At 39.9% G+C, this 22,375-nt stretch overlaps 1 protein-coding gene across 14 annotated transcripts in view; it reads right to left on the minus strand.

Moving 5' to 3' along the window:
• Nucleotides 1-22,375, minus strand: part of LOC127659192 (peripheral plasma membrane protein CASK) — a 212,908-nt gene that overhangs the window by 31,462 nt on the left and 159,071 nt on the right. For 6 of the 14 annotated variants that reach the window (XM_052148878.1, XM_052148888.1, XM_052148887.1 and 3 more), the window contains exons 6-15: nt 15,452-15,554; nt 14,824-14,999; nt 13,934-14,056; nt 13,555-13,638; nt 13,151-13,250; nt 7,913-7,930; nt 7,663-7,784; nt 5,015-5,092; nt 1,283-1,330; nt 653-733 (exon numbers count right to left, since the gene is read on the minus strand). In XM_052148878.1, coding sequence (XP_052004838.1) covers nt 653-733; nt 1,283-1,330; nt 5,015-5,092; nt 7,663-7,784; nt 7,913-7,930; nt 13,151-13,250; nt 13,555-13,638; nt 13,934-14,056; nt 14,824-14,999; nt 15,452-15,554 — 933 coding nt within the window. The remainder of the gene's footprint in view (nt 1-652; nt 734-1,282; nt 1,331-5,014; nt 5,093-7,662; nt 7,785-7,912; nt 7,931-13,150; nt 13,251-13,554; nt 13,639-13,933; nt 14,057-14,823; nt 15,000-15,451; nt 15,555-22,375) is intronic. The other 8 variants (XM_052148889.1, XM_052148885.1, XM_052148884.1 and 5 more) reach the window with 3 other exon arrangements.

Below are 22,375 nucleotides of genomic sequence, written 5' to 3' on the forward strand. Positions count from 1 at the left end.
CACAGGAGAGAACCAGCACTCACTGCTTGTGTTGTGGAGTGAGACAAACCTGTTGGGCATTCTGATCCGGATAAAAAATAAACTTTACCAAAAGAGAGTTAAGAAATATTTATCAATTAAACCTCCTTCCCAAGACGAACCTCAGTGACAAATAGTCAGCACAGAGCAAAGGGCAAAACTTCACCATCTGTCTTGAGTCGCTCTAAAGGTTGTTTGTTCTCCTGATAAGAACTCAGGAACAATGCTTTGAACACAAGAGTTCCGAGAACCTCATTGACTTCAGCAGAGGTAACAGAAAAAGACTGAAATGATGTAACAACAAGACTACCAACATCATCCTCATATACATTTTGTAGTGAGAAAATAACACAGATTAAATTCATATATGGTTCTAATCAATTTCCAATTATGTTGATTGAATCTAATCACAGATAGTTTTGCTGATACAGTGATTCAATCAAACTAGATGAATCCAATCTAGTTGTTTCACTATATTTGAGATTACTGTGTATGTATTGCTAAAAGGTTTACACCAAGAGCCAATATGTCATTGAGGATTACACAGAGATGCCAAAGGTTATTTGTAAAGAAAAAAACAAATGCAAAAATAAAATACGTGTTAAAAAAAGAGTGCTATGCTGTTAGGACTCACCATGAAATGTGGCTGGGTTAGGATCCTTCTCAGTTCTTTAGCGTCTGTGTTTTTAGGGTAGCACGAAATTTCCTCCAATACCTACAGACAGACACATTTGTCAGGCTTTTCCTCAGGCTACCAGTTCCATGCTCTACTTGTTTAAAAATGTTGTATTTGACATTTAAGCTTTATGAACAAATAAAATGCAACAGAACTCTTAACTGGACTGCTGAAACCCCACACATCATATATCAGAACACACATTCACACACAACATTTTTGGCATGACCCTTAGACCCCTTGTGACCAATCAGCAATTCTGTTTGGGCCCATTTCCCTCTTCCATTGGTGGGGAGGTTGGCGGTAGGGTGGGAGGGGGTGATTTGGCACAGTACTGCAGATATGTCACAACTCTCTGCTGAATGCTATTGAGTGCTGGATACTGAATGTCTACTTAGACCATGCTAATTATCTCGAATCAATGTTTAGAGCCACCTGACAGCCCCTAACGTCATCCATTCCCAGTCAAAATCACTAAAACAAAGGCTCTGACATTTACAAGAGCATGAAATCCTAGCAATTGTCACATGATCCTGCAATAGAATACATAAATAAGTTTCAAACATTGGGAAAATGTCAGCAGCTTACATATTCCAGATGTTTCAAAGCTGTGCTCGACTCGTCTTCAGTGGAAGTCTTAGTATAAGAGACATACACAGGAGAGTTTTATAACATTTTATAATTGTAGTCTATGTAAGAAAGCAGCAAAGGGTCGAAAGTTGAGTTTTGGAGGTTGGATTTTATCATCTCCGTAAGTTTCAGCCGCTCAGCAAAAACAGTTAGAGGTGATGGGTTAGTTTGCGCCCCACTGGCTCTATGCAATACAAAGAGGATAATCCTTAAGCCTTTCACCATTGCCAGTGATCACAAGCGAGAGGCCAAGGAAGGTTATTCGAGAGAACAGCTTTTTAATCACCAATAGACTTGAGCTCTTTTTTGATGTGCATTACAAAAGGAAAAGGTTGATTTTTATAAGTTGTGTAACTGAGGTAGGCAGTCAAACTACAGTTTGAGAACAGAACTAACCATTGCAAAGTAGTTTGATTCTTCCTATTTGTTTTCTTACTGCATGCAGATGGTTCTAACTAATTACCTAAACAAAGAATACTTTCATCACTTAACAAACCTGTTTGATCATGCTAATCTTATTGCACAGAGTTGGGCTTTGATTAATGGTTGACATGTTTTCAAAATAATTAGAACGCTTTTTGTTGACACAATTGCTGTATAAGAACATACATTCTGCCCCATTAACTTTGAGTCAACATGAAATGGCATTCACAACCTATTTTACTTCCATAATGTGATGCATTTCCAAGCAAAACAGAATGTTCAACTAGAGACAAAAAAAGTAGGGCTTTTAAGATGGCTTTTTGACTGGGATGTAAAGGTTGAAGGACAAGTTGTGAACTTGTTTAAAAACATAAGCATGTTAATTGTTACATTTTCATGAAATGTAGTGGAAGTTCGTGTGGCTGAATTAATTCTCTTGCTGGCAGGTTGGCACAAAAAACTGGCAGGACAGAATTTCATGTGGTTTTATTTATTAATACAAAACATTCTTTTATTCATTCAGAATGCAAAGGCCTGTCTGATCAGCATTCACAGTGTCTGGATTTAGTCATTCTATACACAACACAGAGTGAAGGGAAACCAGTACAATTAAACTTCTTTTTCAATTTTACAGTTCTTTTATTATTACATTAACCACCATTAAATTACAGCGTTAACTACTGGCAAGATTTTAGAAATTTGCTATAACCTACAACAGCAGCCTAAAACATTAACTACTGTACATATCTATTTGGCAACAGGTTAACATTATTTTCCAGACTCTTGCAGCTTAGGTGATGTCAGCCAAAATGTTGAATGTTGAATGTTGTTTCAAAGGTGGATTTAGTAATTACAATTACATTGATGACCGCTTACAAAGACAAACATATTTTCTTTGGACTAAGTTATATGGATTAATTGTACACAATATGACCAGGAACAAACATTAAATAAATAGGGTCAATTTTGATTTCATGTTGACTTTGTGCTTGAAAATAATACTGGATAAATGTAATGTCTGTTGTTTAGAGCCAGCAAGGGATTTGTAATCACATTTAAAGTTATATTGCAGTTATAGTGTGTGACTACTTTAATTTAGTGTGCAAAGGACAAAGGGGAACTGGTAACATAACTAATTAATCACAATTTCTGTTAATAGTGGGAGTTTTGATTTTAACTATCTGGATTTGGAGCAGATTAAGAGAGTGGAAAGCTTCAGCCAACACTGAGGCAAGCAAACAGACATAAACATTCATACACACGCAAAATGATATTTTTGTGCAATTCAACAGTGTTGAAAGAGCTACAGTTTCCAATTTCATAGGCCATTATTATGTTGTTATTCAAAGGCTACACCATAAGCACAAGCAAATAAACACATTCACTTGTTAATATGGATTTCTCCTTGCAGATTTTTTTTTAAATGCTTTTTATTTTAGCAGGTGGATATCAGGCATGTGTTCACACCAGCAACAGACCACTTGGGATCTGTAAATGTCATATAAATAATAAACTAAGCTGTAAGTTCTTAGAAGCACTGACAAAACAGACCTCTGTCTGTGGCGTTCTGTTCTACATAAAATACATACAAATCACATAAATGGCAGCCAAATGGTGTTTTCTGAGCTATATCCAAAAACAGAGAGGGTAATGAGAGGATTAAAAAAAAATACTTTTCAAATTAATAGTGACTTCATACCCAGAAAAATATACTGTACCTCAATGAAAAAAAATTGGTAACTGTTTCACCATTAAAATATTTTAGTAAATATGCTTTTTTTTTTAAATAGATATGTGGAAAAATCATCTGCAAAACGTTATTTTATTAGGGATAGGCAGGATGTTTGACTACTCATCCAACAACTGACTAGTCAATTACTGAGGTCAACAAGGTTATCTAGTTTAGTTTATTTTTTTTAGAGGCAATGCTTCAAAGGTGATGAATTTAGCTACGCAACTTCTCTGAGAGGGTTTTAACACAGTATGCAACAGCCCTCAAAGAGAAGTTGCATCTCTAAATTAATCCCCTTTAAAAAAATAAGCTATTTTTAAATTATAGCTAAACTATATACAGTGAAAAAAATCAAAAGTTCAAGAAAGAAGTAGCTCATAGATAAATCTGAAAATATGCAGTGAATTTTTAGGAAAGCCAAAGTGAAAGTCATGCGGTGAGTCATTTCAGATCATTCTAATGTGCAGTATTACAAATGGTAGGTACAAAGGCCACGTTCACAAAGTCAGTGTTTGGATTGACAACTGTATTTAATAACCGGTGTGAGTCTCGAAATGTCCAGTTCATACAAGAGGCTTGAATACTGTCCATCTGTATGAATGAATAAATAACCCATGTCACAACCATATTTCTGTTCACCCAATAACCTTTGGTATCACCTGTAACTGCAGTGACAGACTGAAGTAAATACTGAAAATGGCAACGTTCATGACAGCAGAACGTTTTGTCACATTTGACGCTGCTTTATTAAATAAACTAGTGCTCTCAAGGCACAAGTTCATCCATTAGTTCATTGAATGTTTTTAACCAAGTTCAGAGTTCAGCATTTGTGTTGCACAGCTCGAGCCTGTGAGCAACTCCGGTGGAAGACAGCGGCTGGATCTTCGAAGACATGCAGCTCATATCTCCGTCTCTGTGAGTTAACAAAACCCCACATGAAACACACTAGACACAAGTGTTTACAGTGCAGCAATGGTCTCGCATTATATGACGTGACGTGACAGACAACATGTTGTCCAGTACGGTTCTGTTTACCCAGCATGGGTTTGCCAAAAATGTGGTTGTGAATCTCGAACATTTACAGGTGTCAGTTTGCTTATAGAATGCAGTTGTCACGCTCATAAATAACTGAACTGTGTGTGAATGCAACTCCCTTAAGCACTCGTATTCAGGACTGACAACCGTATTCTGCTGCTGTGTGAACGTGGCCAAAGTAAGCAACAAGATAAGAACAATTCTGATACTCTGAATACAAACTACTTGAAATTTGTCTCTCTAATTTAACAAAGAAAAAGGCTTAGACAAACCATTTTATTCTGTTGAGGGCAATTTTCAATTTCACAATTGAAAATATTGACATTTCTGATATTGGACAGCACATGAAGAGCAGAGGAAGATTAGGCCTGGTTAGGGTAATTTTTATTGACAAACCGGTCAAAGACTACAATTAAACTTGTACTGAGAACCTCTATGAGGCTCATTATTGTATGTTTGACCAATGCAAATGCATCTTTCTGCAAGCGGAGAGCACTCACCTCTTTGGCTCTTTGAACTGCATCACTTGGTGCATTTCGGATTTGCGGTGAGGACTTAGTGTTTATCTTGTCATACAGCTGCAAAATCGAAAATGGATAAATAATTAGTATTTATTCTGCAATATCCAGTGTTATTACACATATGTTAATGGATACAAGTAGCTTTACACTGTATGTTAATATGTAGTGTTGACAGACTTATGTCAATGTGCTGTGTTAATGCATTTTTGTTAACAGAATTTTTGATGCTTGAAAAGTTTGTCCTAGATGAACAATCACAGCACTTGACAGCTTAAATAAAACCCATCCCAACAGGAGGAAATTGAAAATCAATTAAAAGTATTATTACTTCATGAATATTTAACTTGAAAGTGGACATTATAAGCAACATTTAATAAAGTAAAGGACATCTAAATGCTATATAATGCTAAAAGCTATCTAAATGCTCCTTTAGCACTATAACTAAAGGACACATTACCACAGTTTAACATGTGGAAAAAGCACTATGCTCTGCAGGTTAACTTTTCAAATTACTTATTATCTCCTGCACCATGTTAATCATGAACATGTATAATTATACAATACAGTTCTCAACTGCTGTAATTTATTCATTAACATACAGTACATTTCTCCAATGTTGTGCTGGTCCATTCCTCTGCACATTTACTGTGCACACAAATGTTCCTTCAAACCACATCTGTTAACAAGTTGCTCTTCACTGACTAAGCCTGAGTGTCAACCCTCGCAGAAGAAGCCAAGCCACAGGACAATAAATGTTGTGATCACACATTTATTTGAAGTCCTGATCTTACGTCCTTTTACATTCTTAATACTCAGAGGTCTGCACTCTATGTGCACACTGTACAACAGAAGCTATATTACTGCCTCTATTACTGCTTTTTAATGTATTGGGTATATTGAATCTTGTTTATTTAATTTTTAATATGGTGGCATAAGGCATGGGGGGGTTGCAAAGACAAATTTCCATGAGAATGAACAATAACGATTTAATTAAATTGATGGTTGAGTGGTCTATGTAGCCAGTAGTTAACTAGGTTTACTTATGCTGTTGAATTTACTTAAGTCTGGTTGATTGATTTAGTCTCTTATGACCAAGTCTATTTGATGCATTTAATTAGGCTGTGGCTGAACAACCAGAAAACCTCTCCTGGTTCATAAGTAAAAAGATCATACATTACATCAAGTATGATCCCTGTGAGCACACAACATGTCTCGCGAGTGTGCTAAGATTAGCCAGTCGTCGAGATAGTTGAGGATGCAGACGCCCGCTTCCCTCAGTGGGGCAAGGGATGCCTCTGCGACCTTCGTGAAGGTGCGAGGGGACTGGGACAGGCAGAAGGGGAGGACTTTGTACTGATATACCTGACCCTTGAAGGCAAACCATGTCTCAAAGCATGTAAGACCTGCAAAGTCAGCAATTGAACTTTCATGGTTAGTACATTTCCAGCAACAATAATATGGTTTCTAAATAAAGTGTTTGGCAAAAATAACTGCAAATAAACCAGGCATAACAATGCTAAACTCGAGTAAAACCAAACAAAGACTTCAGCCTCTCTTTCTCATGAAGGTAGAGTTACACACTGCCCATGGCTTCAGTGAAGAGGATGGCAATGTTTTAATGTCTATAGCAGCAGTTCTGATACACAGATACTGCTGGAGCCGCAACAGTGATAAACGTGTGGAGTCTGACAATAGATGCTATTGTTTCCCTCCTTATTCAGGGTAGGAGTTGATTTTTCAATGGGACATCATGCATTCACAGCCTCCTGATTATAATCTTACCCATAGAGTACTGGCATTATGGGTGGGTCCTCTCTACTTTCCTCTTGCCTGTGGCTATAGAGACAGACCAATCATCCACATTGGGTGGTACCAAGCTGTACGGCTTATGACAGAGGCCTTGGTGCGCGCGCGCGCACACACACACACACACACACACACAAAAACACACAAACACAAACACTTCTGCAATAGAGACTGTGTGCAGAGTCCACATCTGCACATGTTCACAAGCACACAAAACACACATAATGCCTTAATACTGAATGCGTTCTCAAAAACACAAGCTAGACACATGCAGAGGCGTGTGTGCATGGACAGACACAATGTAATGAATGAACGAACAAAGTTCATTGAGTTCTGAAATATACAGAAAAGACAGAAAAGTCGAGAGCTGAAAATTGGTCTTCTGATATTCATTGCCTGCTCCACTTTGGTATTGCGAGAAGAAACTACACAGAATTCTAACACATTATTGCAAATAGTAGAGCAACTGCTTAGCAGAGGATTGATATCTTAAGCATGGGTGATTTTTGTTTTGGTTTTTGTCTAATGACTAAGCATGTAGGTTGTTATCAGCTCACGGCAGAAAACAAGAGTTACTAAGATCAAATCCTGGCCTGCCATAAGTGTGCACTTAACCCTAAATTGCTCCTACGGGACGGTGCCTGCAATCAGTGCATTTTACGGTGCTTTGGCTAAAAAGTGTCCTAAATGTCAACAAACCAAGCAAAGTAAGCTGTAACAGTCTCTTAACATATAGTTTTGTGTGGTCTAAAAAAGGGAATATTTGAGGGTGTAAGTCCATGTTGGTGTGTCTAAACAGAGTGTATAGTACAATCTCTTACATCTAGCAGCGTGTGGAGATCATGGTCCTGGAAGACACTGTGTAAAAAATCCAGGTCTTTCTCACTGCAGTCCGTCAGTGCATGGATCTCCTCCAAACTGTCCAGCACCTGTGACACAGCCCCTGTGTGTGTACACGCACAAACACAAGCGCATGCATAGAGAGTCAACTATACATATCCAGGAATAAGTCATATTTTACACAAGGGTATGAAAACAAAGCTATGTAAAGGGACATACAGTTACACCTACTTTCTGCAGCAAGCAGTCCTGCGGGATGGCCAGCATAGAAACAAGCAACAATTACTAAATTAACAATAGAGATGTAATGTCTTTAGAGATAAGAGCTGTCCACACTCTTAAGTGTACATACAAAACAATCAGGAGGTGAGGAGCATGTTTACTCAGCATCACAACACATACACATACCAATGATGGTTTTGACATCCTAAATGCAAAAAATCAATGCATATTTTACATTGAATTCTGTATACATTTAAAAATAAATAAATAATTAAAACATTCTATATTAAATGTTCAGGGTGGTGAAAAAACAAAACAGGAATATTACAAGTAAAAATTATCAACCATAATTAATAATTAAACCATAAAAAAATATGCAAAAGCAACTTTGAGTTGATCCCTCTGAAATTCAGCTAAATTCAAGAAAATACAATCTACACTTCAGGGTCTAAATATGACACATCAAGTGATTTAATTTGACAAATATGTCCGTGACAATTGCTACAAAAATAAAAAAACTAGATTCTTCACTTTTCTGAAGAAATTGTGTTTTGCCTGTGCAAAACTCACAATCACGATGGCGTTGTAAGGTGTTGTGGGTGAGGGCTTAGGCATTGCTGTTACTAAAGTGTTCTCATTGGCTGGTCGTGCATTAATAGGTGGTTACTTACAGGTTTAAAAAGATAGTTCACCCAAAAATGTAAATTCTCTCATCATTTAACTCACCCTTATGCCATCTTAGATGTGTCTGACTTTCTTTCTTCAGCAGAACACAAATGATGTTTCCTCTGGTCTATACAGTGCAAATGAATTGGTGCCAAAATTTTGACCCTCCCAAAAGCATGTAAAGGCATCATAAAAGCAATCCATACGACTCCAGTGGTTAAATCAATGTCTTCAGAAGTGGTATGATTGGTGTGGGAGAGAAACAGATCAATACTTAAAAATGTATTTTGCTAGAAATTCTTTGGATGTGAATCATCCAAAACACAAGACGAAAAATGTGAAAGTGATCTGTTCCCCGTCTGTCACTCACTTGACGTTGTGTCAATGAGTTGACCCTAGGGGTCGCTCCTGCGGAGCCCAGACAGCTCTGATTTTGAGAAAAGGCCAATGAGAATTGGCGTGTGGAATTTGCATGCCACTCCCCCGGACATACGGGTATAAAAGGAGTGACGCTGCAAATACACATCAGATATCTTCTTCGGAGCCGAGAGAGCAGTCACAAAGCTGAATTCCTCTGCTGTTCATTCATCTCTACAAGCTGTTGGTTTTACGGCGCTTTTCAGAGGTCCTCCCCCTCGCATATTACGTTGTGCTGAGCACACACCCCTGGGCACTTCAGCAGCTGAAAAAGAGCTCACGGAGTGAATAACTTCGTTTATATATATATATATTTATATTCCCATATACATATATATATATATATACATATATATATATATATATATATATATATAAAAATCACCAATAAAAGAGTATATTTCTCTAAAAGAGTGGCGCAAACCGTGAAGCGTCTTTTTCAAGATGTCTTTCCGTTTGTGTGTGTTTCCTGGTTGCGGTCGTTCTCTCTCCCCGTCTGATGGCCACGATCGCTGCCTCTTGTGTCTGGGTGCTACCCACGCAGAGTCAGCGTTTGTGGATGGTTCATGCCCTCACTGCGAGAGCATGGCCATGGCTACGTTGCGGTCACGGCTCGCACTCGGTCCTACTACCTACGGGCATGAGGCAGTGTCGGCTAGCGCTGGGGGTGATATGGGGACCTCAGTGGGAGCCTCTCCGCCGGGTACAACCCCATGGACCTCCCACTCCCCGCCACAATCGTATGCTCCAACCGAGCGCTGGGGCGCGGTTGCCGGTTCACTTCACAGTGGACCCGCGATCTCGTTCGGAGCGCCTGACAACGATGAGATCTCGATCGCGGCATCGGAGAGCGGGTTCGTCATGTCTGACGCTGAGGACTCGGCTGAACTCCCACCCTCGGGTGCGGTGGCTCAGTCGCAGGCTGACGCGGAGCTGACAGCCATGCTTGCCTGGGCAGCCACGAGTGTCGGGCTGGAGTGGAACCCTCCGCCTCCCCCCGAACCCTCGCGGCTTGACGATTGGTTCCTGGGGCCAGAGCACCGCTTACGGCCATGGTCCGCCCCCGTTCCTTTCTTCCAGGAGGTGCATGAGGAGCTCATGCGCTAGTGGCAGGCACCTTTTACTGCCCGCACACGAGCGGTGAGCTCCTCTGCTCTCACTACCCTCGACGGCGGGGCGGCAAGGGGCTACGCTGCCTTGCGTGCGGAAATCGCCTCCCTCCTACAGAAAGGCGTGCTAGAGCCTGTCCCTCCAACCGAGATGAAGAAGGGGTTTTACAGCCCCTACTTCATCGTACCCAAAAAAGGCGGCGTGCTGCGGTCAATCCTCGACCTGCGAGTTCTGAACCGGGCTCTGCACAGACTCCCGTTCAAGATGCTCATGCAGAGATGCATTCTAGCGAGCGTCCGGCATCTGGATTGGTTCACGGCGGTAGACCAGAAGGACGCGTACTTTCATGTCTCGATCCTTCCTCGACACAGACCCTTTTCTCTGGTTTGCCTTCGAGGGTCAGGTATATCAGTACAAAGTCCTCCCCCTTCTGCCTGTCCCAGTCCCCTCGCACCTTCACGAAGGTCGCAGAGGCATCCCTTGCCCCACTGAGGGAAGCGGGCGTCTGCATCCTCAACTATCTCGACGACTGGCTAATCTTAGCACACTTGCGAGACATGTTGTGTGCTCACAGGTACCTGGTGCTCAATCACCTCAGCCGCTTGGGGCTTCGGGTCAACTAGTTCAGAGCATCTCTTTTCTCGGTATGGAGTTGGACTCAGTCTGAATGTTGGCGCGTCTCACCAGCGAGTGCGCACAGTCAGTGCTGAGCTGTCTGCGTACGTTCAGACGGAACACGCTGGTCCCACTGAAATCCTTTCAGAGGCTCCTGGGGCATATGGCATCCTCAGCCACGGTTACACCGCTTGGGTTGATGCATATGAGACCACTCCAGCACTGGCTGCAGACCCAAGTCGAGAGACGAGCATGGTGCCACGGCACAAACCGCATCCTCGTCACGGAGACGTGTTGCCGCTCTCTCAGCCCCTGGTCAGACCTAGCGTTCTTACGGGCAGGAGTTCCCCTAGGCCAGGTCTCCAGGCACGTTGTGGTCACGACAGATGCCTCCCAACGGGGTTATGGCGCCATATGCAGCGGGCACTCAGTCGCCGGCCCACTCAGTAGCCGGCCTTTGGACTGGCCCGCGACTGCATTGGCACATCAACTGCCTTGAGTTGCTGGCAGCACTACTTGCCCTGTGGAGGCTTTTGCCATTGATCCGGGGCAAGCGTGTGTTGCTCCGGACGGACAACACAGCTGCATATATCAACCGCCAAGGCGGTCTACGCTCTCGCCGCTTGTCACAACTCGCCTGCCATCTCCTCCTTTGGAGTCAGCACCGACTCAAGTCACTGCGGGCCACTCACATCCCAGGCTACCTCAACAGCACAGCGGACACGCTGTCACGGCAGGTTACATCCAGGGGAGAGTGGAGGCTCCACCCCCAGGTGGTTCAGTTGATCTGGAGTCGATTCGGCCAAGCACAGGTAGACCTGTTCGCTTCCCTGTAATCCTCCCATTGCCCACTTTGGTACTCTCTGACCGAGGCCCCCCTCGGCACAGATGACCTGGCACACAGCTGGCCCCTGGGGCTTCGCAAATATGCGTTTCCTCCAGTGAGCCTACTTGAACAGATGTTGTGCAAAGTCAGGGAGGACGGGGAGCAGGTCCTCTTAGTGGCCCCTTATTGGCCCACCCGGATTTGGTTCTCGGCCCTCACGCTCCTCGCGACACCAGACCTAGCGTTCTTATGGGCAACACCTAACACCTTTGTAACCTGAAAGGTTCTATAACCTCAGGGATGAGCCAGTTTCGTCCCGTGTGTTATCAGGTGATACAAACAGGTAAGTTTGGGTTTCGTTCCTCTTACAGTATAAGGAAATAGAGAGAAGGCCCCGGCTGGGCCAGCCAGTCCTTATACTTCTGAGCAGTTAGCTGTTCCCCTAGGTCCAGGGGACCGCTTCATGCCTGCCAGTGTGTTGGGGGTAGTTACGCGACGGCTTGCTGCGCTGGCTATGAGGCACACAGAGGTCTGCCCGTCTCGCACCGCCAGTCAGCATAACTCGGTTCAGCTTTGTGGCGTTTTCCATGGGAACCCCTAGTGTCAACTCATCGACACAACGTCGAGTGAGTGACAGACGGGGAACGTCTCGGTGACTGACGTAACCTCCGTTCCCTGATGGAGGGAACGAGACGTTGTGTCCCACTAGCCACAATACTGAACCATCCGCTGAAAGCGCCGGGTGGCGATACCTGATGTGTATTTGCAGCGTCACTCCTTTTATACCCGTATGTCCGGGGGAGTGGCATGCAAATTCCACACGCAAATTCTCATTGGCCTTTTCTCAAAATCAGAGATGTCTGGGCTCCGCAGGAGCGACCCCTAGTGTCAACTCATCGACAAAACATCTCGTTCCCTCCATCAGGGAACGGAGGTTACGTTAGTAACCGAGACGTTTCTAACCCACACCTATCATACCACTTCTGAAGACATTGATTTAACCACTGGAGTCGTATGGATTACTTTTTTGCTGATTTATGTGATTTTTGGAGCTTCCAAATTTTGGCACCAATTCACTTGCATATGGACCAAAAGAGCTGAAATATTTTCTAAAAATTTTCACTTGAGTTCAGCAGATGAAAGAAAGTCATAAACATCTGGAATGGCAAAAGGGTGAGTAAATGATGAGAGAATTATTCATTTAAGTCAAAAGAACCCACCCAAAGTCTCAATGATATTCTAGTCCATGATATGGCTCGGGACCATGGGATTTTTTTTTTTCTGTTTAATTGTCCATCAGAACAGTTATAGCGCAACACTCCTTAACAAGTCCCAGGATTTGAGGTATCATAAATAGCATGCTGAAGTTTAATTCTTAAGGTTACAAGTTTGTTCATGTCCCTAACATTAAATATAAATAATATTGATACATGCCTAAAAAAGCACCACTAACAAGAAGCTCATTTTCTCTGTCAGACAGATAGTCAATGTTATTTAAACCACTGTGACAAGTGACTAAGAGACTACTAACTCATCTCAAAACCCATTACAGAAGGATGGTACTGTGCGTAGGATGGGAGGTGATAATATTTCTCGGCTGGCTGCTTTAGTACCTGATGATGTGGGGTCTTCTGAGAAGTCAGGTAGTTCTTCAGGTGGGTCGCCATAGAAAGAGTTGAACTTGTGACTAGAGACTGCAGCGAGCACCGCACCCTGGAAGACCATACAAATATGAATCATCCTTGCATCTTTAGCAACAGATGGATAACTGCCTACAAGCTGTCAACATTCTGAGACATTCTCCTAAAGCACATATATACATTTTGCATTTCTATTAGGACTTTCTTAAAAGCTATTTTCTTTGTCTGTTCATGTAGTATAATAGTGAATTTAATTAATCTAATTTCTTTAACAGTCCTTATTAAAACATATTTGTGTTCTTTATCTCAGAAAATGGATGTGCACAAAAGCAGCTGAAACAGGATTATACAGAAGCCTTTTAGTGCTGTTGTCTCACTTTTAGCTTCCTTCTGGCATTGAACTTTCTCAGCTGCTCAACTGTATCAGGAAGATGGATCTTGTAAGCATAGCGGTCTCTCTCCTAACAGAAAACACACACACACTTATTATGAAATGGCTTTGCAAATCTCTTATATAAATGTTTAAAAGCAATAGAATATAAAACAGAGATACCAAAATGGTTTAGCAAAACAAAGTTCAAAAGTCCAGCAATAAAAAGCTGAAAAATATTTGAAATATAATTAACAAAAGTTTGAATAACTTTAAGAATTATCAGATAATCTTTAGATTTTTTTCAGTGTCTTCACTTGCTTCCAGTGAGCAAAGGCTTTATCAAGCATATTAGAAAGCAGGTGTTTCTTGTTGGCTGGTGATACCTTGAGCCAGGGGTGGTTGAGAGCTTCGTACACTGTGATCCTCTCTGCTGGGTCCAGCATCAGCATACGGCGCACCAGATCTTTGGCACTCTCTGAGATATGGCCCCACTGTCTGGGATTCAACTGCAGAGCAAACACGTAGATGAAAGAACAAACCCAGGGCTCTGACACTACTTTTTTAGTAAAATGTTGCTGGTGCCAGAGTTGGTGCTCAGTGGTGTATCTGTGAACCTCTCTCATAACTGGCCCAAGTTTTCAACTGACTATGTAAATACATAACCTGCAAACACGGTGCAGTCCTAAGTTTTGAGAGTATGTTTCAACATCCAGAGTATCTGAATTAACCGGCTTTACAAACTGAAGTAACATGTAGTTATTTAAATATAACCAATACAATTCATACTATGAATTTTATTTCAGGTAGAAAGGAAAATTAAAGGATCAGAAAAACCAAAACACGCTGCATAGGGCACTTTCAGTGTAACCAGCAATCAAGCTTTTTTTTTTTTTTACTTTTTAATGCGGTTACAACATTATAATGCCACTGGCAACGACGTAAGAGGTTACTGGTTTGAGACCAGTAGACATAAAGGGCCGGTGTGGAGCTAATTCTTCCAATACATAACCACCTTTTATTTAGTGAAAGAACTGGGCCAGAATGGAAAAGTGGTACCATAGCTCTGAGATGTGCTGAGATTAATGTGTAATAGGTGACTAGGTTAGAGTTAATTAGGTAACAGAATAAGATCTCCATACCTCCAGATAGAAGCCCTTAACCAAATCTGTGGACTGCCATTTTAATAAGCCTGATCTCAGTACATTTTAAGGCCTTGTAGCTTTTTCTGTGTGGCTTTGTTTCATCTTAGCTGACTCTGTAATTTAATCAATACCTTGTATCTTCCTTTTATGATTGCTTCAAACAGGCGCTCTTTGGTTCCGTAGAAAGGCAGGCAGCCACTGAGCAGGATGAAGAGGATGACTCCACAGCCCCACACATCCACAGGTTTCCCGTAAGGTTCTCTTTTCACCACTTCAGGTGCCATGAAGTGCGGAGTGCCCACCCGGCCTGCAGCACGGACAACAAGTCACATGAGAGCATCCATTCAAACATACACAAAAAGAGATGCAGCTGATACAAGTTTTGAACAATCAAACACAATCATGCCTACACAGCCACTCACAAACAGTATAAGTGTCAAAGAGTTAGGACTTGTTAGTGAGAAAAGTACTAAGTAAGAGCTATTTTCTGAACACTGAGCACATAGTTTCAACTAAGCAAGTCAATGCTTAGCAAACAAGATAAGGCTCTTCTCTGTTATGACACATCAGTGTTTTATTTTCAACACTCTGCTTTTCAACATCCTTTCACTACTGTAGATAAAATCATGCCAGAGGTTACACTATGAAGCCACTGGTTTGAAGTGCAAGAACATAGAAATGTTGTGCATTAACCATTTTTGTGCAACATAGTACACCAGTTTTTAGTGAAAAATATAATATCTGAAATGTTTTTAGTACCTCCAGCCACGAGTCCAGACTCTCCTAGCTGTATAGCCACACCAAAGCCACCCAATTTCACTGGTGCCGAGTTCTCCTTTGATGCCAGCAACACACAATGAGGCTGCAGGGGGAAAATAAATATATGTGGGATTGACATTAACAGTCAAAAAAGTGAAAGAAAACATCAACAACAACATAATATTTGATAGTGAATATAAAAATCTATGTAGTACAATAGCACTGGGATGCTTCAATGTTTGTAATGTATAAGCTGCCATCTGTGCTTTGCTCAAGTGGTCCTGCTATGGCTTTGTTTGGAAATATTTTAATTAGCAGAGCAAAAATATTATAGAAGTAATAAAATTGTGTTTAAAATGTAAGTTTTGCCAATATTAACTTCCTGTTTATAGAATGGCAGTATAAAAGCTGTTGTATCAGGATCATGCCTGCAGCTGAATCTAATGCTGGCCCTACATAATAAGCATCATAAGTGTCTACATAAGGGCCCTGCAACCAAAAGGGGGACCCCTACCATGGGTTCAGTGAAGTAACCTAGTTTAAACTTGACAGAAGATGGGCAGTTTACTTGTGAGTTTGGAGAGAAAGCGAACAAGAAGCAAATCATTGATTGATTATTTGTGATACTGTGGGATGACTTCTCTGAAAATGAATTATCTCAGCTGAACGAGGCATTTATTTGCATATGATGTCTGCACTGGTTTAGCACCAGATTCCCTGAAGAAATTATGCAGATTAGGCAACGGCACAGACATGCCCACAAAATCTGTGCTAAATGCTTTTTCAGAGACGATTGCACCTGCTTAATATTATGGGTGGTTAGTGAATAAGATGCAGGTTGTTCGAGGTCCCTTTAGGCAGGGTAGGTACCTTTTTGAAAATCTATGTAGGGCTCCAAAAATGTTAATGCTAGGGCTGAATCACAGCCGATATTCAGTACAACAGCACCCTTGCTCTATATAATAATTTTAGTTCACCCAAACAATGAAAATTCTCTCATTATTTACTTAACCTCATGATATCCCAGGTGTGTATGAGTTTCTTTGTCCAGCAAACATATTTTAAGAAAAATAGAAAAATACAGTGTATTAAAAAATTATTCAGACCCCTTCAATTTATTCACATTTTTTTATGTTGCAGCCTTATGCTAAAAGGCTTTAAATATTTTTTTTCTCTCACATCAATCTACACTCCATACCCCATAATGACAAAGCAAAAAACTGATTTCTGATAACTTTGCAAATTTATTAAAAATAAAAAACTGAAATATCACATTGACACAAGTATTCAGACCCATAACACAGTACTATGGTTAAAGTACCTTTGACAGGTTGGATGGGGACTATCAGTGGACAGCCTCACAGACCTGGACTTAGGTCTCTCCAGAGATGTTCAAATGGGTTTGAAAGTCAGGACTCTGGCTGGGCCACTCAAAGACATTCACAGAGTTGTCCCTAAGCCACTCTTGCATTGTATTGGCTGTGTGCTTAGGGTCATTTTCCTGTTGGAAGGTGAACCTTTGGTTCAGTCTGTGGTCCTGAGCACTCTGGACCAGGTTTTCATTAAGGATATCTCTGTATTTTGCAGCGTTCAGCTTTCCTTTAAACCTGACCAGTCCCCCAGTCTGCTAAAAAACACCCACACAACATACTACCACCACCACGCTTCATGGTTGGGATGGTATTGCGCAGGTGATGAGCGGTGCCTGGTTTCTCTTTCCAAGGCCCTTCTCCCCGATTGCTCAGTTTGGCCGGGCGGCCAGATCTAGGAAGTGTCCTGGTTGTTTCAAAATACTTCCATTTAAGAATGATTGAATTTTGAAAAAATTTTGTAGCCTTCTCCAGATCTGCATTTTCAGCTGTGAGACCTTATATAGACAGGTATGTGCCTTTCCAATCACTTGAATTTGCCCCAGGAGGACTCCAATCAAAGTGTAGAAACACCTCAAAGATGATTCGGAGAAATGGGATGCACTGAGCTAAATTTGTCAAAGTGGCAAAGGGTCTTAAAACTTATGTCAGTGTGATATTTCAGTTTTTTCTTTTTAATACATTTGCAAAGTTATCAAAAATTAGTTTTTTGCATTGTCATTACTGGGTATGGAGTGCAGATTTATGTTAAAAAATTAAATAAAATTATGTATCTAGCATAAGGCTCCAACATAACAAAATGTGAAAAAAAAGTGAAGAGGTCTGAATACTTTCTGAATGCACTCTATCTCAGCTTAGTAGGTTCTTAAAATGCAAGTTGATGTCGATTTGACTTCTGAAGCTCCAAAAAGACCAAATAGCATAAACGTCATCCATAATGACTCAAGCTGTTAAATTAATGTCTTCTAAAGTGATACGATTGCTTTTATTGTAAAAAAAGATAAATATTTAAGTACTTATTAACTATAATCCAATGCTTCCAGTAAGCTTCACGAAAGGCTGGAGATCTCGTAGTCTCTCGTGTGACGCATTCACGTTGCCATGATACGGACATAAACTTACGTTCTCCTCTCGGTTGAGACATCCAGGATAAGTACACAAATGCACCATTGTGAGTAAAAATAAAACCTGATAAATTCATATCTAAACAAAAACCAACAAAGCTTCTGTACAGCGTTCCTTCTCCTCACTTGTAAACAGTGCTACTTTTCTGGGTGTGTCTCAGGTGCCAACCTGAAAACGTCACACGCACATACTGCTGCTCTCTAGAAGGATAATGTATATTCAATATTCATCTTTCAACTGTGTTGCTTTAGAAGACTGTTTAGAACCACTGGTGTCAGTTTGGATGATGTTTCTGCTGACTATCTGTTCTTTTTGGAGCTTCAAAAGTCAAATCACCATACACTTGCATTTTAAGTACCAACTGAGCCAAGATATTTTTCTATTTTCCTTAAAATGTGTTCTGGTGAAGAAAGTTAGTCATACACACCTGGGATATCATGAGGGTGAGTAAATGAGAGAATTTTTATTTTTGGATGAACTATCCCTTTAATTAGAAATAACAGGCACTGCTTAATATAATTCTGAAATCAGAGAGATCTGAAAGGAAAGGAACAGGAAAGTGATTTTAAAAAGTTCCAACATAGGTTTTATGGTACAAGGACTTTTACACAATAAAAAAAGAAGAAAAAAAAAAAATAAAACTCACACAAATTCCCTTTATCTAATATTACAATTTCATCTAAAGATGGGCCAGCGCAAATATGCAATAACAGAGAAAATCAAAGAAGGGATTCTGATATTTTAAATTTTTTATTTTTTTTCAAAGTGTTTTGAAAAAACTGTTGGTGGCACAGCCTTCATAGAGTTGTGGTGTTGAAACACTTGTTCACTTTTGAAAGTGCATTCAGCTGGTCCTGAGGTAAGCAGTTTCCTGAAGAACTGAAAAATAAATCTTTACAAAAAAGGAAGTACACAAAACTGAGATCAAAAGAGAGATTAAACATTAAATATGCCCAATAGGAGACATTGAACAAAATCAAGGTATGATCCAGTTTCATTACTAAGACTAGAGCAGCTCTCTGATGGACAGAATTTACATGGTGAGTAACTCATCTTTATGAATGTGCATCAGTCAATCAGTCAATGATTATATATATATATATATATATTTATGTTCTCTTTATTCACAAAGATACATTTTTTTACATAGTTTTTACTGCAGAAACTATGACAACAGAATTTTACACTTAACATATTAATTGTTCATTGGTCTTACTCAACTTATCAGTGCTAAAGCCTCTTCATTTCCAAGAAAGGAAATAAATGCATGCTTAGATGTGTTGAAAAGAGTCTTTGGTTATGATTATAATTATATATGATTCTCTTTCTAAGGTTTGAGTATTTTACACATGCAATGGCCAGCAACAATCCTCAAATCTACCCCAATGCATCACAGAATGGCATGTCAATAAATCCCCAGCAAAACTGCCAGATGGACAACGCCAGCCTGCCGGTCCCGTTAGCTATTTTCTACGCACTCTTCTTCCTGTTCGGACTGGCTGGGAACCTGTTGGCTCTCTGGGTGTTCCTGCGAGTTCACTCCAAGAAGAACTTGCATTTTCCTCATCAAGTTGGCTCTGGCTGACTTGCTCTTTGTGATCTGTCTGCCTTTCCGAGTGGCATACCATTCTGAGAACAACCAGTGGGTGCTGCCGGAGGTACTGTGCAGGATAGTGGGCAATGTCTTTTACATGAACATGTACATTAGTATAATTTTACTGGGGCTCATTAGTGTAGACCGTTACTTGTATTATTGGAATCGTACAAAATTACGAATAAGCTTACGCACTATTTAAGAATACTCATTTGAACTTGTTGTTTGTAATTGTGTTTGCATTGTTTCTATGCAAGTATTAAAAACAATATACTGTGAGCATAAAATTCAATGATGTCATGTTCTCTAAATAAACTGGAGTAAATGCACAAATATGTTAGATCTTACAGCCCTTTCTGCATATAAACATGTACAGTTGAAGTCAGAAGTTTACATACATGAATCGCCTTCAGCTTGCTCACTGGGGTTATTAATACAATTATTATTTAATTATTTTTAAATATGATTACAATTGTATTTAATCTAATTACACGATGATTCATTGACTTGACTTGACTTTACATACACTTAGGTTGAAGTCATTAAAACTAATTTTTAACCACTCCACAGGTTTCATATTAGCAAACTATAGTTTTGGCAAGTCGATTATCTACTTTGAGCATGACAAAAGTAATTTTTACAACAATTGTTTACAGACAGATTGTTTCAGTTTTAATTGACTATATTACATTTCCAGTGGGTCAGAATTTTAAGTTTGTTAACTTTGCCTTTAAGCAGCTTGGAAAATTCCAGAAAATGATCTCAAGACTTTAGACAATTAGCTTTGTACTGAATTAGAGGTATAACTGTGGATGCATTTTAAGGCCTACTTTCAAAATCAAAACCTCTTTACTTGACATCATGGGAAAATCAAAAGAAATCAGCCTCATGCAGCACATGGAAGCCATTCCCGCATCACAAGTTGGCAGCACTTCATGTTTGTTTAATCGCACGAGTAAACGTATGGATCAAAATCCCGCCAAATGTATTGCGGTCATGGATCCAAAAATAATAAGCGTGAATCAAAATAATAAGCATCAAAAAAAAAAAAATAATAAGAGCAGATAAAAAAAATAATAAGTGCAAAAATAAATTAAAAACGCAGATAAAAAATTATTAGCGCAGACCAAAAAATAACAAGCGTGAATCAGAAATATACAAACACATTTAAAATGAGCTGCAAAAAAAAAAAAACATGATTTGCTTGGTTATATTACTGTTATTTTTGTGCTTTCTTACAATATTGCTCATATTTTAATTTTTTGCACACTTACGCTATATTTTCTTTGCTTTTGTTTCCAAGTTCATATTTTCCAAAACTTGTGAGTAGAGTTTCATGTAAATCAGGGGCCGTTTTGTATTCCTATTGATCGACAGCTCCTCCTCTAGCCAATCATTCGAAGAGGGGAGTTGACGTCACGCCAATGCAACTCTGACGGCTGCTGCTTAATATAATTTGTGGTTGATAGATACGCAGCTTGTGTCTGTTTTGAGTATTTTCTGCCAGCTCTAGGAAAACAATGTTTTGCCCGACTAGGCCATTATCATAGTCCGTTAACACATGTATCGAGTCTGCACACACACACAGGCTGGTGAGGATGTTTGATGCATGTTTTTACTAGCTGTTCCAATGTACTCGCGAGTTCAGAACCCAACTTGATCTGCTTATCCATTAAATAAAATCCAGATCCTGACACCAAGGCCTATTACAATACTGATGAATATAGAAATGCTTAAATATAATTGGACATTTTTTAATGTCAAAAATGTAAAAGGTGTGCATAATTGATAACACCTACATTCACACTTTGTATGGTTGTATGAAAAGTTATTTGCTTAAAAAGTTATTGAATTTGTATACTCTGTTATGGAAATGTCTGTAAATGTTTTGGATATGTATGCTCCAATGTTGCCTGTATCTTTAGAGATGATCCATATTTGGAACTATTTGTAAATAAAGAACATCCAGCGCCAAGTCAACTTTATTGCATTATTTATTGGTGTGGGGACGCTTGGTCACTTGTTTCTGATTTCACTGCAGTATCATCGAAAAAGAAACAATATGCAGCCATGCCAATTATGACAATGTAGGATCAGTACATAACGGCAAATTCAGCAGAATGGAAAAGCAGATCAAATTGGGTTCTGGACTCGTAACTACATTGGTGCAGCTAGTAAAAACATGCATCAAACATCCACACCCACCCAGACATGTTTTTTTGTGTTTTTTTTTAGATATGCAGCCAATAACCTACAAACAAAGAAGTCTTAAATAATGCCTATACTAAAGACTGCTAATTATATTCAGCTGACCTAGTCGGACAACACATTGTTTCCAAGAGCTGGCAGAAAGTACTCAAAACAGACACAAGCTGTGTATCTATCAACCACAAATAATATAATATTGAGCAGCAGCCGTCAAGAGTTGTATTGGAGTGACGTCAACTCCCCTCTTCGAATGATTGGCTAAAGGAGGAGCTGTCGATCCAGAACTAGTAGACCAATAGGGATGCAAAACTCCCCCTGATTTACATTAAACTCTACTCACAAGTTTTGGAAAACCAAACGCCAAACTTGGAATCAAAAGCAAAGAAAAATACAGTATAAGCGTTAAAAAGAAAAATTAAATATAAGCAAAATTGTCAGAGCACAAAAACCAGTAATATAACCAAGGAAAACATGATTTTACATGATTGACTTTGCTTTAATATTTTTGTTGTTTTTGCAGCATATTTTAAATGTGTTTATATATTTCTGATTCATGATTGTAATTTTTTAATCTGCGGCAATTATTATCCTAGCTTTTTATATATTTTTGCACGTATTATGTTTTTA

The sequence above is a fragment of the Xyrauchen texanus genome, chromosome 18 (genome assembly GCF_025860055.1).
Source record: "Xyrauchen texanus isolate HMW12.3.18 chromosome 18, RBS_HiC_50CHRs, whole genome shotgun sequence".
NCBI classification, from domain to species: Eukaryota; Metazoa; Chordata; class Actinopteri; order Cypriniformes; family Catostomidae; genus Xyrauchen; species Xyrauchen texanus.